We start from the raw sequence: 20,525 nt of genomic DNA on the forward strand, positions 1-20,525 counted from the left end.
ACAGAGGGATGGACTGTCTTGCAATACGAGCTTTTGAGACTTTAATAAGAAATAGTTTCATGAAAGTGGAGCAATTAAAGGATTTTAAGGAGTATTTCCGAGTGCTCATGAGTTACATGGTCATGCTTTTGAATATGCAAATGAATTCCAAGTCTTCACTTGGTAGAACAGGGTAGATTAGAAAACAAGACTTGGCATTACATTCAGATAGAATCTCATCAATAAGTGATCATGTGTTGGTCATAAGGGTTTGGGTATCTGTTTCTCTGTCAGTACCTTGTGCACATGGAGCCAAAAAAGCAGAGTAAAAATTTAATGGGATCCTGTACAAATGAAGTACTATTTGGGTGATGAAGCCAGCCCTCTGGGGTTGCTCTAGGGACGAGTATCTACAGAAGAGAAATTAATTATGTTCACTAGTTCCTAAGCCTCTGGAAACCACTAAATAACTCAGTAAAAGCGTAAACCTGCTGACCAGGAAGAAGTCTTTTGAGAAATGACCTTTAAACAATAAAATCCAAAAGCAAAGAGATTTAATAGCAACATGTCTCTAAATGGACTCATGAGGAAAATCACAACTTATACCATAACAAAAAGTGTAGAATTGGTAGTTTAAAAAGACAAGCCAGAATTTTAAGGTCATCTTGATAATATCTTACATTTTGGGCCTCTAAATATGTCTCAGACATGAGGATTAAATGCTTTACATTCATTCTGTAATTTAATCCTCTCAACGGCTCTGAGTTCTGTGTTGTTATTAAGCCCATTTTATAGATAAGCCAATAGAGGTAAAACATTAAATAGCATGCCCAATGTTACAAAGCTTGTAAGTAATGTAGGGTCCACCTGGGTTTGTCTGATCCTGTATTAGGAGTCCTTAATATCTTTCTCCTATGAGGGTTTGAGTGTTTCTACTTTTTGAGTGCAACTGGAAATGTCTTGATTATAAGAGGTTATAGATTAACTCAGTACAGCTGGGTACAGTTTGGAAAATTATGTAGTTTTAGTGGAACAAATAGAAACATCCAATAATTTCACTTTGCACTCTTCTCATTGAGAGGTGGAATTTATTCCTTCCCTTAAATGTAAACCGGCCCTGTGACTCTTTTTATAGTGAAAACAGCACTATAAACTCCAAATCAGAGCCTTACAAGATGGGCAACTTCTGCCACTCTCATAAAGCCCTTGTCTCGGAAGCCAGCAGACATCTACGTCCAACTAACTTATGACTATGATGGAAGGAGCCCAAGCTACATGGAGAAAGAAAGATGCCAAAAGAGAGGAGCAATAAGGCTTTAGGTATGAGAGTGAAGTTTTCTGTGACTTTCTGGCCCAGTCCAGCCCCCTGTTGAACACAGCCAAGGAATGACCCAGCCAATGACATGGAGCAGTACTATCCTAATAAGTCAACCCGAACTCCTAAATTATGGAATCCTGAGAAAAACAAATTGGTTGTTTCGATCATTAAGTTTGGATATCTTGTAACACAACAATAGATAACAATTTCAGTGCAGTTTGACACGATCTGGAGCATTATAATATATTTTAAGGGGACAAGCAGAAAACATACCTAGAGTTTTACTTTGAGTCCATGAGGTTTACATTTTACATCTGAGATAATAAACCTACAGTTTAAAAGTTAGCTCTGATCCAGTGATCAATTTCATATGGTCTGAGGCATGTATTTTCAAGAAGAAAAACTAATAGAGAAGCACTTCATAATTTAGAACTAGATTTCTTCTGTGTTTGCTGTTTTATCACCATAGCAATACATTAGTATAATATGCCATCTTACTTTTGAAAACATCTGAGGCAGTTTACAACGAGACACACAAAACAAGAGAGTTAAAATAAAAATACAAGATTAAAACCAAATTTAGCAACTCGTAAGTTGTTTCTACAGATTGGTCTAATTTGTTCACTGAAATTTACCTTTAAATTTAGCTTTGAGTTTCCTGGCAACTGAGGAAAACCTGTGGGATTATATCATGCTAAATGTGTTCTTTCAGAAAAGAAAAATCTTTAACCTACAGCTAAATTATAAGAGCAGTTTATTATGTGGCTCTCCTCACAGGAACAGTAAATGACAGAAGAGACAATGACTTAAAAAGCAATGCCATTTGGAATATAAATGTGTCTCAGACTTGAAGTCTTAGCATCTGCCTCTGTTTGAAACAAAATACAAGTTTAAAAAAGCAATAAAATGGAAAGGACTTGTGTGTTTTAAGCGTTAACTCTTCTCTCCCTCTTAGATCAGCATTTCATAATTTCTTATCTTTTTGTTTTAGTAAAGACTCATTGATAACATTCCAGGAGCCAAGCTCTGAGGACATCATTGCAAGCAAGAGAGAGCACAAGCCCCTCCCTCAAAGAGACCAGAGTCTAGGAGGATATTAATTAATGATAAAGATATTTATTAAATAGCTATATCAATATGTGATTATACATTGACAGGTGCCATTTAAAAAAAAAGTACAAGAAGCTACAAAGAGTATATGACAGGAAGATGTGACCAAAGTTCCTGGGGTTAGGGTAGGATATGAACAGTGAAGGAAAATATACTTTCTTATATTTGCATTTCTATCCTAATGCCTGATACACACAAGTGTAAATTATACTGGTTCTTAATGATGAAAAACCTTCACCCTCCCCCACAAGTGTGAGTTTCAACACTAATTCTGAACCTGCTATTGGAAGATAATGACTTTAGGAAGGAAGACATTGCTAGAAATGTTCATTGCTCTGATTTTTGGAAAAGAATAAAATGTATAATGTAAGAGCTAATTGTCAAGATATGGGATGAAACAAACATTACACCTCCTGGAATTCTATGTGATCGAGATTAAGTCTGAAGAGATACTCTCAAATGCGTGATTTAAAGAACTCATTTCATGCTAGAAGACTAGTTATTAGCAATGGCTTCACCACCATCTTATTACTGGCAATGTGAGAAGGTATGGAAAAATTGACTGATGGACAAATAAATTGGATATGACTGCTTTGCCAAAGCTGATAACTAAGACCCTGTATACAGTAACTGCTAGGTCCTAGTTCTTACGTAACAATCTTTGAGCTGGAGTGGTTAAAGAGAAATAGTTATATTGATATTCTTTGATTAAATTCATTTACACATGGGTATTATTTAGTTGTAAGCTCTTAAATGTTGTATTAGATATTCCATCAGCCATCCAGCTCTTCCAGCTTTATTACATAAAAACTTAGCAGCAATATTTTTCGAGTTATCCCTCACTTCCTACTTCTACCACATTACCGTCCTTAAAACAATTAAGATAATTTTGCCTGCCAAACCTCTGCCTCACCTGATATTCTTCAGTGTTATAGATTTTCTGCAATATTTGTTTCCCAGAATTTACCCGTATTTTTAATAAAGTAAAAATTTCTACTTTAGAGCCCATTCTATTGGGGATGTTCCATTGCAGATATAAATGAGGCTTCGATGGTAAAGAAAAAACTATAGGCTGAATTAACCCCCCCCCCCCATTTGTATCTTAAAGTCTTAACCCAGAAACTCAGAATGTATTTGGAGATAGGATCTTTAGAGACGTAATCAAGTTAAAAGGGGGTGGGATCTTGGGGGTCTTGGGATGGAGTGGAACCCTGTGTTGGGCTCCACGCTCAATGGGGAGTCTGCTTGAGATTCTCTCTCCTTCTCTCTCTTTCTCCCTCCTTGTCCCTCTCTCCCTGCCCCTCCCCCCCCACTCGCTTCTGCTCTTTCTCACTCTAAAATAAATAAATCTTATGAGAAAAAGAAAAAGACGCAGGGAGAAGATGATCATCTACAAGCCAAGGAGAGAGGCCTGGAAGGAAATCCTTCTCTCTCAGCCTCAGAAGGAACCAACCCCACTGATACCTTGATAGACTTTCAGCCTCCAGAACTCTGAGACAATCAATTTCTGTGGCTTAAGCTACCCAGTCTATCATTTTGTTATGGAAGCCTGAACAGACAGGTACAACTCTTATTTCCCTGTGAAAATCAAAGACTGTTTTTAGATATTTTTTATTTCTCACTTAAAGATGGATTACAGATTCTGTGATTTCCCTCCATGAACGAATTGCCATCTCTTAACTCCTTCACTCTGAACTCCTTAATTTGACATCTCTTAACTCCTTAAGCTTTATCATTGCATTCAATATATTCTTCAGGAAATTGTTAATATCTCCACTCACCTGTTCTTATTCATCATGGTACAATTGACGTAAAAGATATGAGTATTCCTAGTTCAAGCCGCCCAACTTATTACTAATTTTTAAAATTATTTACACCTAGTATTATAAAAATGGCAAACTAATCATCAGAATAGAACCCAGTTTGGAGGTTATTGCTCAAATCTAGCTTCTGCCAAACCTAAATAAACAAATATGTCATTGCATTACCGGCTTTAAAGTACATTCATTCATTAAGGCATAAGCTTCTAATTCTTTCACACTTTTATTTGTTGACATGCAAACAGCACTATTTAGAAATAGTGGAAATCATGCCAAGATTTTCTTTAATTCTTACTTCCTCTCTTTATCAATACCTTCTCTATTTAACTAGGTAATTATATTACAATTACCAGGACACCTCCTCCCCAAACCATTTGATTAAGTTCTCTTTATTGATTCATTAAGTGTATCTTGTTGAGTGTCTACTGTGTACCAGAAACTCAGAGCTGTGAACAAGATAGCCATGATCTCTGCCCTCAGGGAGTTTATATTCCAGGTTTCAGAGAAACCCTATGAAACTAGAGAGTTCATTTTTAATGTATTTATTGCTAGACCAAATCTCCACTGTTGTGCCTCTTAGCTTTACCCCAATCTTTTTAACCACCCTAAAAGCTACATATTCATAGTTTTCTGTCTCAAAAATTTTTTTTTTGTGATATAACCCAAATTAATGCTGGTCCCAAAAGATTCAGGATTCAAAAGAAATTCGATTACTTTTCAGAAAGATCATTCTATGGAAATGATTATAGTTGTGACTAATAAGCACTCAAAATAAAGATTCTTATTTATTTTTAATTCTCAAACTATTAACTTAAATTTTTTTTCCTCAGTATATTTTAATGTTGGTCCCACATGGACTTGAACCTTAAAATCTTTGAACTATTTAGGGACCCATTTCACTTTGCTATTTCCAGAAACTAAAATCTTGATCTGTGGTGGTCTTTCATCCTGGCTGAACTCTCTGTAGCAGACTCAGAAATGGAAAGATATTCCTGTTACCCTTGGATTAGAGGGATGAGAGTTCTGGGTTTTCTATGGCATGTGAATCCAGGAATATTTCAGTTCAGGCTTTTGTCTCCTTTACTTTGATGTGAACTTACCTTTTAGAGATGAGAGAGAGGGTGGGGAGAAAGAAGAAGGCGGAGAGGAAGAGGAGGAAGAAGGGGAGGAGGTGGAAGGGGGAGGGGGAAGAGGAGGAGACAGAGGAGGAGGAGGAGAGGAAGGGGAGGAGGAGGGGGAAGAGGAGAAGGGATGGGGAGAGAGGAGACAAGGAGGGGAAGAGCCACAGGGTCCATCATTTCCCAAGCAAACGGCATTTTGGGTGAATGCCCTGACCTAGGAAGGGAAAATAGATCAAGGTGACCCCAAAGCTATAAAAATAGCTAAGTGGACTCTTCCCAGAAAAAATATCACAGCAGGCTCTGGAAAGCAATTAGAGTAATATTTTGGCATCTTGCTTTACCAAGGGGGACATTCTCCTACCGTCCTAGTTACAGCCTTGATTGTCATTTTCCTTTGTTGTAAATACTTAGGAAATCGTTTTAGAAGGCTGCAAAGCGATCGGTGTGAGAGTAAACAAACTAACAGGAATCCTGTCTCCAAGTGTTGGAATAGCTGCACCAGGAAGCCCGAGCAGCACCTAACTTGCTGGGTCTGCTTTTCCTTATCATTTTCCTCCCACCTTACTCTCCTCTGCCTCCCACACAGAATGGTATAAAATTTGCAGCCTGAGTCTGTAGTCTGCCAGGGAAATCTGGCCACTTGCTGGTGAGCTGACCCTTAGACCATGGACCAGGGTACATCACTGTGACTGACTGCCTTGAGAAGAAGGGCCAAGGTGTTCTGCCCAACAGGAAGCCATGGATCTCCAGGGAGATTGTGCATATTCCTTCGGTTAAAGCTCTTTGGGAAAACTGTCCTGTGAACCGAACTTTCTGAAACCCCATGGAAAGAATAAAGGTCCTTATTGTGGTGTTGGTGAGAAGTCAATGAGTCCACACTCAGACAAGCTGACAAGTTAGGATCTGAGGTGCTAGTCAGTCAGAGGGCAGGTGACCCTGTCTTCCCGGTAAGTCAGGAGTCTTCTCCTTATCTGCCAATGTTAAAAATATTAACTTCTTATACTTACGGCTGAAACTTAAAACTGGTGTGTGTTTAAAAAAAAAAATGACACTTTAAAATCTGCCTCCACAGTATTTCTTCTAGTGAACTATCTTTAGCTTGACCTAAATTACTAATTAAATTTTTCTACGAATCCAATTCTCCTACAGTTCTTTCCTTTATGTTTTTATAATCAGACCTCTTCAGCAGGGGGTGGGGGAGGTGGGGGGTGGGACATGCGTTTCAGTGGCTGTCCACCCCCATTTTAGTTTTGCTTTGTCTCAAGAAGCATTTGCAGATCATCAAATATGGGGGAGCTTGGAAGATTTCTTATTCTGGTGTTAGATATGGCACCAGCACATTAGCACTAATTCTTCAAAAAACGAAACCTTCAAGGAACTCCGCTACACTTTCCACTCAAAATATTTCCCAAGCACTGTAGCAGAGTGAGAGCCTAAATAGTATCGGGCTTTCTCGAGAGCTGCTAGGGTGCCAAAACATGGAGTCCATGAGAATGGTGCCTCTCCTGCATGCCGCCATACTGGAGACCCAGCTCCCCGGCCCAGCCACACCTGACCGGCTGAACTTGCCCCTACTCCAGGCCAACCCCTCAACAACTTAGTGGTCAAAGTGGAAAAAGCATCTTGAGGTCAACTTCTTCACACTTGGTGGCTCCTAAAACCACATGGAAAAATGATAGCTGGAAAGATTCTTTTTTAAAAAAGTTCCAGGTGGAGAATACATAATGCAAGCACTACATAATACTGAAGTCAGATTTATATTCATGTACAATAAAGCAAAGTAGTCAATCTTACTGCATCTGTCTCGATTGACCTAACAGGGAAAGTATTACAGAAAAGAGGCTGTGGAGTGGACACTGCAGCAGCAAACAAGATGAGGTCAAGTCTCCCAAAGGACCTGCCAGCTATCAAGCATAGTGACAACTTGTCCTTGAACCAGATTTAAGGTATTTTTCAAAGTCTTCATTTATTTATAATCCATATCTAAACGGAGAGGAAATTAAAATGCATTAGACTTCTAAGTCATTAATCTCTCTCAAGAAAGAAAAACAGGGAGGAAGAGGACAAGACAATGACTTAGGGACAAGTTAACAAAAGGATTCATTCATTCATTTTGTATATACTTTCATCTAACAAATTTGGTTTGACAAGTAAGGGATCTGATGAACAAGGTCATGGGTTCTCTGTCCTTTAAGACCTTCCTGCCCTGTGGGAGCTACGGGTGAGTAAACAGTCCTGATGTTACCACGCAGGGTGAGCAGGACCACGAGCTATGCTGTGGGAGCCCACACAAGGACTCAAACAACTCGGGTTTTAGCTACCTCGGAAGAAAGCACAGTAGGAAGCACTATGGTGCCAGGAAGTATGATCAAATATATCTTGGAGACTTCGGATTTGTTGGAAAGCATTCCTCCTACCCTCGGGAGTCGCTTGGAAAATGTTAACTCTCCATAGCTATGGCCAAAAGCTCCCCACAAAATCCTCTTTGGATCATCCTCACAGTAGTTTCCAATGGGGAGAGCCAACCCTGAAGCAGTGTTAGCATCATGGTAGTGCACTCCAGAGATGTCAATGGAAAGATTGGTGGAACTAGAGCTGTGACTCCTGAGTTTGAACTCTGTTACCTCTCTTAATAACACTATGACCTTGAACCAGTTACTTAACCTCTCTGAAGCTCTGTGTCCTTGGCTGTAAGATAGGCGTAATCAAAGATTCTGAGGATCACACTAGTAAAATACTTTGAACAGCGCCTGACGCTTAGTAAAAGCTCAATAAATGTTAACCCTCCGGGAAGACATGGAGTATTTCACATAGGTAGAAAATCTTTGTTATCATTCCAATTCAATGCTTTAAGCAGACATAATAGGACAGTAAAAGGAAATGCATGTAAAGGAATGCTGTTAATGGAACAGTGGTGGAGAATAACCACTGCAGAGGAGCTAAATTTCACCCCTCAGCTCTGCCAGGATAAACAACATAATCGGGCTGAGAACCTTCACTTTGTTCCCTGACATGTTTAGAGAAAGGAGGAAGCTAGGGCTGTAGTACCTCTTCACTTTTCCTCTGATCATGCTGGACTGGTTAACGCCAACAGGCAGGGTGGACAGTGGTTAAGGCTACGGGCTGTGGAGCCAAGCACTTGGATCCAAACCCTGTTTCTGCTGCTAACTGGCAGTGTACCCTAGGACTGCTCTCTCCACCTCCATACTCCTCAGTTTCTTCACCTGTGAAATCGGGATGCCGATAACATCTATCTTGGGATTTTTGTGAGAACTTACATACATAACCATACTTAAGACTCTGAGAACAGTGCCCAGCGAAGTTAGTGTTGTATAAGTGATGGTGATTATAAAATTTGTTATTATTAAAGAATAATACAACATAAGGAAATTGTTCAAATGCACAAAATCATGAAACACTGGGTCCAGACAAAAGTGTCTTGTCAAAGCTAGTGGTCACTCGGCAGTTAATTCTATGAAGATGAGAGCTGGATTTTGATTAAAAAATGAATGGACAAGGCACGAAGCCCTGAACTAGTTACAGGGCACGATGAGGAGAATAGCACACTAAGAGCTGGAAGTGAAAATGCTGCCCATGTGAGCAGCGCTTAGCCATATTCTAATCTGAGCAGGTGTCTTCTCCTTCCTGATACTGTTTACTCATCACTAAAACAGAGAGGTCACTGAGAGCATTTCTAAGTTTCACTCCAAATCCAAAATTCTATGTGGCCAGATAGCCTCTGAAATTTTACAGAAGACAGTTTAATCATGGCTACCGAAGTCTTTTTTTACAGACCTAGGATTATCAAGTTGAAGACAATGCCATTTGTTTGTGTTTTCTGAGTCATAATGCAAGAATCTGAACTATGAACATATCTTAAAATCCATGAAAATGGATTATCTTTAGCACAACTGATAACTTTTAAAGCTGTCGGATTGGGAGAATAAAACTGATAAGGACATCTTTTCATTCACTTTAAGTGAATCTTTAAGACTCAGACTAAAACATAATCCAAAGATATCCTAAAGCTAACTTATCATTAACATGGGGAGATTGGAAGTAGAACTCTTATGGAGTTTAGCTTAGCAATTCTCAGCTAAATGAAATTAAGCTGATTTAGTTGAGCTTTTGAGACATGAGAGTGGAAAGCATAAGTCCAAAGGATTTGGGGAAATTGCACCAAGACTGCCTGTCTCCAGACTGTGGGCTGGAAAGGAGCTTCAAGAAGCTTGTCTGCTGAGGGTCGGCTGCCTTCAGAAGTTTGGTACATTGGATAGAGACACAAAGATTTCACTTGGAAAAAAAGAAAAAAAGATTTTGTGGTGGAAAATTAAAAAAAAAATGTGGGAGGATGATTTGAAATCGAAAGTCTGGACTAAGAACACAGGCTTTGGGTTAAACAAAGTTTAAATTTTAGCTCTGCTATTTTTTAGCTACATGACCTTGGGCTGGTTGGTTAATCTCCCTGCATTGGGTTTCTGTGAGGATTAAATGAGATCATTCACATAAAGTATTTGGCCCTCAACCTCTAGAATGTAGAAAGCACTAGATAAATGATGGCTATTATTACTCTCCTAAATGAAGGATGGAACAGGTCATCAATATTCCCCTCTAGTGAGCTTCTCTGTGCTCCCTTTGGAATGTCTCAGAGGCATCAGAAGCACTCTTTAAGGCTTCTGCAATCACAGTTTGTATCCAAACCTCAGTCTTTCTCGTGAGCCCTAAAATACCTATGGGTTTTTTTTTTTTCCCTAAGATCTATTCATGGTTTTACGTGGGCACTGGATAAAGGTTCACTTCGTAAGACTGTCCATCTAGGTTAAAAATAAAAATGCAGAAATGTGTGGAACTCCAACAGTAGAATATAGGGAAAATAGATTATTCTTAGCTGAAAACAAAAACATTCTTGTATATGAATGTGTATGTAAATGCATAGAAGAAGGCTGGATTTTATGAACACCAACATGGCCACAACAGTTCCATCTGGGGAAGACTGGGGAAGAGGTGGGATTTACCTGGCACTGTCTTAATGCTTTACACATCTGTTTACATGTTGGTTGTATAATTAAAAACTAGAAAACCCCCAAAACCAAACAAACAAAAAAGCAAAGCCCAAAGCAAAAGTCATGGTACAAAATGAAATCGACTTTTGGAACTACTGTATACCAGTGGACAAGAATCAAGGAATTTATCTTCAAAGCTGTCCATGACTTCTTACAAAGTCTCATTCTGCTGATTTTGCTGTCCTTGAGGAGTAAGGAGACCAGGAGGGAGATTTCTGATTCTATCTCCAGCAACTGATAAACCCAGGTTAGAAAGCGGTTGAAGCTGCCAGCCAGAAAATCTTGTTATAGACCTCTTTCTCTCTGCCAAATAGATAAAACCCTGGCTAGCTCTTTGCAAAATTCAAGGTCAACGGAGGTACCAACTGAGGGCGATTGGTCAATTATGCTTTTAAGCAGAAAGAAACCAGATAGTAAATTATATATCGATCAGTACATTTTGATAGCCAAGAAAGTAAGTGACAAAAAAAAAAAAAAAAAAAGAAAAAATTTTACTTGAAGCTACTTGGTTGATAAAAAAAAAATACCTAACTGAGGAGTTGTAAAATATCACCCTTCTTCCCCTCCCACCAATACCACTAAATAAATTCATTAATTCAAAGAGAGTAAAGAGTTTAAGCTCTGAATTATGGGCTATGACATGTTTTTTGGTTATTAGCAAAACATTTGTTTGCTGTTGGTGATGACTTTTCAAGATGGGCCCATTCCTTGGAAAGAAACACTTTGGCTGCAGGGAAAACCAAGAAACACTGCAGAGCTCTGAGAAGTTGCACTGACTTGCTTTGATTCAGCCTGCAGTCTCCACTAGTGAGGGATCTTCAGGGGCAGCAGGAAGGACAGGGTGGTTTTGCCTTGTTGTTAATGCATATGTTTTGGCCCATGACTTGAGGGAAGGTTGTGCTTTAACCATGAGATAGTCAAAGGGAGCCTGTGCCAGCCCTCTAGCTGGGCCTAACTTACTGCTTCCAGAACTGCCTTTCCAGCTTGCCCATTTGGTGCAGGGAGGTGGTCTGGCCCAGTGTGTAATTCATTGTGTTCTGCTGGTGGGTTAAGGGAAGGGCTGTGTGTCAGGCACAGCTCAGAAAGGACCTGAATGAAGGGCGGGAAGAATGAATGGAGAGAGCCATTTTGATGGAATTGCCCTAGGGGATTAAATAGGACAGGGCATCTGGGGGCTGAAAGAAGGTTCTGTTGCTTACAAAACTCTCCCTAAGAGTGCCAGTCATCAGTTTCTTAACAATCATACATTTCTTACCTCCCACTTGTGTATAAATCTGCAGGTTTATGCAGACCACCAGCATGACAATTACAATGCATTCAGTTTATTGTGAAACACACAAAAATACTCCTTTCTCTCTTTTTCCCCCCTCATTTATAATCAAAGCGATGTTAACAACTATGAATGGAAGAACAAGGAATTGAAGGGATAAATATATACAGCAGCATAACCCCATCTTGTCACTTGGATTCAGACTGTCCACTGTTCTCTCGAAAAGAAAGGCAGTCATACCAAGCAACATTGAGGCAACGTGAAATAGAGAATTTAAAATGCTGGATTCCATCATTTCTGCAAAAGGCCATTCTAGTCCTTTGCTATTTTTACCGCTGATAGAGACTAGACAAGTTATTGGTTGCATGGCTTTGGGAAGCCAGAAGCTGCGGCTTCTAATGAAGATGGCAATACAGCACTTGAGACAGAGTCAGTGAAAGGGGTGGAAAAAGTTGAACCCTTCGAAGGTGAGAGAGGAGAGCTACTGAATTAGTCCCTGACTAAATTACTAGTCATAACTGTACCCCAGGCCAATTCTCTTAAACACTGACTGTCATCTTGTGGCTTTGAGAAATTCCTATTCCGGGCTCAAACCCCCTCTAAGGCAGGCAGCCCAGCCCACCCCCACAGTTCAGAGGCGCCCCCACCCACAAATTTGCATCAAGACAGGTATATTTCCCAGCTGGACCAAGGCATCCAGAAGCTCGCCTTTCCTTCGGGAATCTGCAAGACAACCTTTGGCTTATCCCTGGCCAGCAATCAAAAGCATTTCAGAGAAGAGCAGAAAACAAAAGAAACAAACAAAACCCGTCCTTACCCGCTTCTTAAAAAATTGGAAGGCTGAGCATTTCTTGACTGGGAATCCATTCATGTCTTTGTTTACCATTTTCCACAGTAGGGAGTTCACAGTTATAGATCCAGGGTGGCACCGCCTGGTGAGTGCAGCGAGCGGGTCCCCCGGCCGCGCTCCCGGACGCAGGCAGTGAAGACGGAGCGGGATGGAGAACCTGGCGGGGCTCGGGTCCTCACTCACACATCCTGCAGCGTCGCTACCGCAGCAACCTCTTCCCGCTCTCAGTTGCCAAGGGCAGTGGCTCTGCTCTTCCCATCGCTGCTCCGAGGCTCGGGCATCGGCGCGGCCGGCCCCCCGGGCTGCGGCGGATCCCGGGGAGATGCTCTGCTCTGCGGCTGGCTAGTCGGAGAGGGGCACCCCCTGCGCGCCCCCGGCTACCTGGCGGCTCTGCGGCGGGCGCGCGGGGCCCGCCGCTCGGCTCCAGGTGCTGCGCGCGGCTGGAGGCTGCTCGGAAGGAGAGCTGTTTTTGATCGTGCAAGTTCCAGTGGGAGCTTGTAGTTAAGCAGCTGAGAGAAGGAGTAAGAAAGAGCAGAAGCCGAGGGAGGGAGGGAGGGACAGCCGCGCCAGGGAGGCAGAGGGAGAGAGAAAGCGCTGCTGAAGACGCAGCGATTCATGAATATCTGAGCAGCCCCGGGAGAGAAGACGCCTGCTCTGGACGCACTGAAAAGCAGTTGACAAGCCCTCGGGAGAGCTACTTTAATAGCGTGGTTTTTTGTTTTTTTTTTTTTTTCTTTTCTTTTTGTTGGTAGGGCCGTTTAAATCAGATTTTCCTGTGAAATGCAGATCCTTTTTGGTTTTATGCTCATTGACGTTCTTTGGATACGTATTCCTGAATATAATAAGTCTCTCGGTGGAAATTTAATCAAATTCATTCCCGATCTGTCCAAATGTGAAGAAAAATGAAATAAGGTGCAAGCGTAGGTAGAACAATGGAGGCTCTCATACTAACCGTATAGAACGTCTTCGGGTGTCCTCTCCCCACTTGTCATCACAGAGTGGCCAACGGTGAAAGCAACTGCCTTTTTCCCTAAAGAAAGCTCTTTAAAAAGAACACAATGGACATATAGGAAGTGTCTTATTGGTAAAACACACAAAGAACATGACTAAAAAGTATTACTGAAACCATCTGATGGAAAGGAAGCCCTGGTAAATGACCAAAAAGCCTTTACCTAGCAAGTGGAAATCTACCCCCGAAATCCTTACCCATGTCATTCTTTGCACATAAAATTCATTCTTAAAAACACCACTTAATTTGTGTGTGCCCTATTTTCCCATCTTTACTCTTTAATGTTGATATTTTATGGAGACTTTTTAAAAATGAGAGTTGATGGGTAAATGGAGAGAGCAAGGAAAAGAAACTTGGCTTCTGATCTGGCCTGTTCGCATGTATGTGTGTGAGGCTCTAGGCCAGTCCCCTGACCTCACCGTGCCTCTCAGACAGTGCCTATCCATGACATGGAGGCAACTGTTCATTCATTCCGTCTTTCCTATTCTCATTCACTTATTTAGTCATTCACTTGTTTGCTGTGTTATTCCATGTATCCATCAGATCAAATCCAAAGGTACCAAGTATCTCCAGGATGAAGAGTCTTTTCATAGTCATGAGGGAGTGTAATCGAAAAATAAGGGGAAGGCACATGCCTACTTGATAAAACAAGGGGCCAGCTCGTTAAAAGCAATACCTAGAAGAGAAACATACAAGTCAATTGGGAAGAGATGCATTGATTTCACTGGAGTATAAATCTCTATAGCCGGACCAGGTTTCTTTGGGAAAGGACAGTGCAATCTTATTTGCTCAATGCTTTGAGATTTCCGGAAGAAAAACACCATGCAACCAAATGATGGCATTATGACGGAGGGAAAATAAACCATTCATTTTGGAGAGATACATTAAGTTGCCCAAGATGCAAGGATATGTTACTTAATCTACAACACTGATCAGTTTTGTGGTTCTTCTAAAAAGAGTTCGCTTAAAATTCTGGTAGTTCAAAGAGAATTTCTGAGGATTATAGAAATGGTCCCTACCGTGATTATGATAGTGGTCTCATGACTATGCATTTATCAAAAGTCATCAAAACTTTATATATGAAAGAGGAAGAATGTTTTGTTGTGTGTAAGTTATAATTCAATAAACCTGATTTTAAAAAAGCATGGTCATCCAAATGATTTCCTGTTTTGCATCTTTCCTCTCTCCTGAAGGCATTTGAGCAGATATGAAGGCATTTGAGCAGATACTTACTGAGTTTGAGGGATAGATAGAAGGTGCTCTTTAAGCATCCCGTGGGAGAGGGATGCTGGGGGCCTTGCCTTGATTCTACACTGGCCTAGCATGCATACTGGTTTTAAGTACCCTGTATGTTTACTTGGGGGTAAAGAGGCGATGGCTAATAGAAACTATGGGGGAAGAAGTTAAAGTAAAGTTAAGTCCCCTCTTTTCTCCCCACTATACGCCATCCCTTGGAGATGTTGCCACTGTCTCTGAGTCTATGATAATCTTATGCAAGATCCCATGAATACAAATATCAATAGTTTCTGTCTCTAAGGAAGTTATAGCCTAGTGGAGAAATACACACTGTGGTAAGAATGAATCCTTGAACACTACGTTGAAAACTAATGACGTACTCTATGTTGGCTAATTGAACATAATAAAAAAAAGAAGAAGAACGATATCTAGAGCCATAACTATACCGACGTTCCCCCACTTTGGTTTGGAGGGTGGCAAGAGTGGGTAGGGGAGGCCCAGGGAGTCTTTTTTCAAAGGGAGAATGTGAGTGCAAAGAATTAAAGAAAGAGTAGAAGTTGGCCAGATGAGGGAGGAGAGGCAGAGGGCAGGGGCTCTCTCCTAGAGGGCCGGGAGTCTATTACTTGGACCATATTTTGGTCACTGCAATAAATAGAGACATGTATTAAGTCTGTTAAATCAACACTGTGCTGGCTACTCAGGGAAGGAAGGCATCTTTCATCTCACTCTTAACCTCTTTTTTTTTTATAAAATCACCTGCAGGTAGACCTACAGTGACCACCATGTACTTACCATCTCCTTTACCAGGCTTATTAGTGCTGACGAAGGAGCATAGACTACTGCTTATGGCAAAAAGGAAAGTAAGGACTGTTCAAACATCGTGTTTGAGCGTTAAACTTGCTTTATTAATTAAATGAATTTATTTACTTGCCTGTTTTTCTCATTAAACATGTTTATTCATTTTTGTAGCCCCAACCCCCTGTGGCGTGCCTGGACCATGCTTAGCAGTCAATGAATGGTTTTCGAATAAATCAGATAAAAAACTATGAAAAGCTAACATCAGTGACCATTTGTGGGAATCACTAAATACCTTTGAGATTCTGGAACAACTAAGTGAATTCCCATCCTAACCAATGTGCCAAGCTCTAGTAAGAACAAAGGACCCACCATTTCTTCTTTAAGCCTCAGTGACTTCTGACCCTGGGATGACACCTCTTTTTATGGAAAACTCTAATGTTCAAAAGAATCCCTTGAAACTCCATTTGCTTTTGTGTAGTATATTCACTTTTCTTCTCCCAATAATATTATTTGAACCATAACACAAAAGATAAAATAAAATAGCTGGGTAAAACTGATGACTCATCTATACAGAAGGTAGAGAGAGTGCCTGGTGGATATGGAAGGTATGGTAACCTCCATGTGACCTTGAGCAAGTCTCTTCAGTTCAGTGAGCCTCAATATTCTCATCTGTAAAATACTCCTATAAAATGCACCCTATTTACCTCATGAAGCAATTATCAGTACCAAATTTTATGTGAAAAGATCTTGCAAAACAATAAATAATGCTAAATTTTTAATTCTCTAAAACAAGAAGCATATACTGTTGTAATACTTTTTTAGAAAGCTTATCTTTCCATAGATTAAAGTGTTTTGTGTGATACATTTAGTTGGTGAATGGAATGATTTTTTTTTCCTATAGCAATCTGGAAAACACAAAAGATAATAAACATTAAAATATCTGTCTAGTGAGAAATGTCTCTAAGGAGAAAGGGACACAAATAGACCATATCATGAGAAATGTTTTACATTCCTCTCTGTCCTGGATGACTTGATCATATGTTTAAAACTCCAGCCTAAATGGTAGTGAGGTATGTAATTAGGAATTAGGAAAGCCCACTGGGAATTCTGTATTGTTTTTGTATATATGAAAACCTTTTTGGAGAAATAAACAGCAACAACAACAAAAAAATCAGAATCTTTTGGCTTAATCAAATTAGAGTTCATTTAATTCATGAATTAGACCAAAGGAAAAGTTACAAAAGAAAAGCCAAATCTAAAATGTCAGTTCACTGCATCTTTTCTTTGAGAGGATTATGTACAAACAGAAAGAATCAACAGCAGAGTGGGTTCATGGCCTTTTGTAGAAAAGATGCAAGTAACAAGGTGTTGTCCTTCCTTCTGAAGGGAGAGATCAAATAAGGATAAAATGTTTCTTACTTATAATTTGTTGCCATTCCCACTATGCTAAAAAAATGGGTAATTTATAAATATACAGCTTCCTGAGAGAGTCAGTATTTATCAACTGTATTCTTCCAGTTGGGAAAGTTAAAAAAAAAAAAATTTAGTGTTACCTGACTTGATACTACTTATTAAATGTCAAGTATGTGCTAGTCCTTATACTTACCAGGAAGAGACCAATAAAAAAGGTCTGCGTTTTCTTGGCAAATCACATCTAGTAATAGTATTTAATTCACCTTTAAGGCATTTGATGTTTTTTTCCAGGACATGTAGTTTTAGTTAGATCACCAAATAATGGACTTTTATTTATCTCTATTGCCTGAAATGTCTTTAGATAGAATGATAAAATTTAGTTTCTTAGTTCAAGAGAAGTAGTTGATTAAAAACTCGTGCTGCCCCTCTCTCTCTCTCACTCTCTCTTACTTGCTTTTTAACTGTGCCTGTTCTCCCACTCAGGCAGCCACAAACAGTCCTCCCTCTCTTTGTTTTTTTCTCTCATTGGTACTATACAATAAAATTGCACCAAATCTATTTATGATCTAGCCTCTATTGACACAAAGGCATAAAGAAATCTTTCTTGTGCCAGTGTGACAACATGTAGTCCAAGGGGACAAATCAATTTGTTAGCAATTGCTCATTTGAATATTAGTGATAATTCACTCAATAGAAACAGTGACTTTTACAGCTCTCCCAGACTTCACACTTAGGCATTTCTTTCTATTCCTTTGTTTAAATCATACAAAGGATTTGGAACCACCAAAAGTCATCTGTTTTAAAGAAAATATATTCCTTTGAGATCCCTTGTAAGGGCCTGACCACTCTTATTTTAGTGATCTCCTGTCTCCTCAGTCAGGGTATTTTCAGTGTTGTAGCAAGACTCTGTCATTGTGTACATCTCATTGATAGAGGACCTGCAAACATATGGATACACACTTGCACACACAAAATGCACACATGTACACAGATAGTGGGAGTGAATGGAGCAGGTCAACAGAGTATTCTGCAAAGGTTATTAATGTCTGTGAAATGGATTGCTTGCTGAATGACTGAGAAATGAAGTGGAGACTATAGATGATAAAGCATTTTATAGCCTTTATATAAGATGTAATTTTGTATGCATGTGTATTTTTAGTGATTATTCTCTGTTTTATTTCAACCCTCAACCTTTGAGATGATGTTCAATATAATTCCTTAACTAAGGCCAGTAAATTGTGCTTTCAATGTGACTTGTCCAGAAAATGTTCATTAGTGACTTCTCTGTGTACGACACAAATGATCCATGGCATGAGAAGTTGCTCCTATCGATGTCTCACCATGCCATGTAGGTAATGAAATAGACTATTGGGATTGGTATTGACTGAGAAGATGCTAGAGGGAAATTAGTAGCCCATACCAGAGTCTTGTTTGCTCTACTCTATAAGCATGATCTTTGGCTCTGTGTCTGTGTTCACCATGAAATGAAAAGCTGAGTCAATTCCTCTGATGATTCAAGTCAGCTGAGGCTTGTGAAAGGGAGAGTGAGTGAGGTAGATATGTCCAGCAGCAGGAGCAGCTCCAGCAAAAAAAAAAAAAAAAAAAAAAAAGGGAGAACAAAACCATTCAGGAAATCACATGTTAGAATTATAGAAAATGTTGTGCCTTAGGGTGAGCAGATGCCTTGACATGATTGGCTTCAAGTTGAAAGTCTCTGAGAGCTTACTGGGGGTTTGTCTATTTTGTGAATTATGCTTATTTAAATGGAACACAATTTCATTTCCTATGGCTTTTTTTGTTTTCAGAGGAAATGGGCTACTTTGAATATAGTGTCAACTCAAAATTATTACCGTGGCAGTTTTAAGCATTGAAACTAATGGAGTTTCCCCTGGGATTGACATGGTTTAGTAGAATTCATATGACATTGGTTATATGGATTAGAATCCTGCCTCTACAATGTACTGGTTATGTGACCCCAGGAAAGTTGGAATAGACATAATACAACATAGCCAATTGATTTGTTGTGAGAATCATAGGGATTTAATACACAAACACACACACACACACTTACACATGTGTACATGTGTACATATATCTATATCTCTAGGTTTAGTTTATATCTCTAGGTGATGGTTTTAAAACATGGCTACACATTTTTTAGTTCTGTTCCCATTGATAAGTAGGGTTTATGACTCCTTTCCTTGAATCTGAGTGGGCTTATGACTGCTTAATGTAGCTCAGAGGAAGTGATGTTTGTGATTTCTGAGCCTAGGTCATAAAAGGCCATGTTGCTCCCATTTGTTTACTGAAATGGTCTCACATGGAGCTCTGAGCCACTGTATAAAACTGTGATGGTACAGTAGCTTGTGAAAGCACACGCTACTTAGAGAAGACAGACAACAGTAGACACCCTGATTGGCAGTCTCAGCTGAGCCCAACCTTCAAGTCATCCTAGTCCAGGCACCAGACCTGTGAGTAGAAAAGCCTTCAAGTGATTCCAGCCCCAAAGTGTTTGGGTCACATAGCTGTTTGAGGTCTTCAGCTGAGGTCTGAGACTTTGTGCAGCAGAGGTAGAGTCTTTGAACATAATAAAATGGTGTTAAGTTTGAAGCAGTGTATTTTATAACCATAGCTAGAGATGTCCTGTAACCCTCCCATCACCTCTGCGAGCATGGGTGATGTTTAATAAATGAGTACAAGTAGACCTTTACTGCCAAAAGCAATGGTCAGTTAGGAAACAGTCAACAATTTAGATGGGAAATGTTCAAAAAGGCATCAATAATTGTTGAGGAAGTTGAAAGATGCTGCTGTCTTGTAGGCAACATTATCGTTGGGTTTTGTATATTGTTATTGTTATAGTCACCTTGACCATGGGCTGGGTGGCTTAAATGACAGAAATGTATTTCCTCACAGTATTAGAGGCTAGAAGTCCAAGACCAAGTTGCCACATGGTCAGTTTCTAATGATACCTTTCTCTTGACTTGGAGATGGCTGCCATCTTGCTATGTCCTCCCATGGTAGGAGGAAAAAAGAGAGCAAATTCTCTGACATCTCTTCTTATAAGAGTGATAATCTCATCATGAGGGGCCCAGCCTCATGACCTCACCTAAATTTAATTGTCTCCCAAAAGCCTATCTCCAACCCACTGAAGGGTAGAGCTTCACGTATTAATTTAGGGATACAGGATTCTGGGCCTAGCAGTTATTCTGTAATGTGAAACTATTTTTGGTACTGATACACTCTCAATTTCCATATCAGTCTACAAAATGAATATTATTATTCTTATTTGGTAAGTAATAGGTAGAAAGATTTTTCAAAATTTATGTCAACCCATGTGACAAAGTGTTGATTTAATTCCTATACAAAATCTCCTACAAATTTATATAAAAAAAACAATCTAATAGAAAAGATTTCTAGGATATAAAAAGCAAACCAGTAAAGGCATACAGCAAAAGAACAAAAACACATGCAAATAAACATGTGTAAAAATGCCAAAATTTCTGTTAGTTAGAAAAATGTAATTTAAAATGGCAAGATA

The 20,525-nt window shown here is 39.7% G+C and overlaps 1 protein-coding gene across 1 annotated transcript in view; it reads right to left on the reverse strand.

The window, feature by feature from the left end:
• SGK1 (serum/glucocorticoid regulated kinase 1) overlaps positions 1-12,922 on the reverse strand; it is a 108,202-nt gene extending 95,280 nt beyond the window's left edge. The window contains exon 1 of the mRNA XM_059400758.1: positions 12,499-12,922. Within this exon, the coding sequence (XP_059256741.1) occupies positions 12,499-12,567 (69 nt within the window). The 5' untranslated portion in view covers positions 12,568-12,922. The remainder of the gene's footprint in view (positions 1-12,498) is intronic.
• Between the last annotated feature and the right edge of the window lie 7,603 nt (positions 12,923-20,525).

The sequence above is a fragment of the Mustela nigripes genome, chromosome 5 (genome assembly GCF_022355385.1).
Source record: "Mustela nigripes isolate SB6536 chromosome 5, MUSNIG.SB6536, whole genome shotgun sequence".
In the NCBI taxonomy this organism is placed as follows: Eukaryota; Metazoa; Chordata; class Mammalia; order Carnivora; family Mustelidae; genus Mustela; species Mustela nigripes.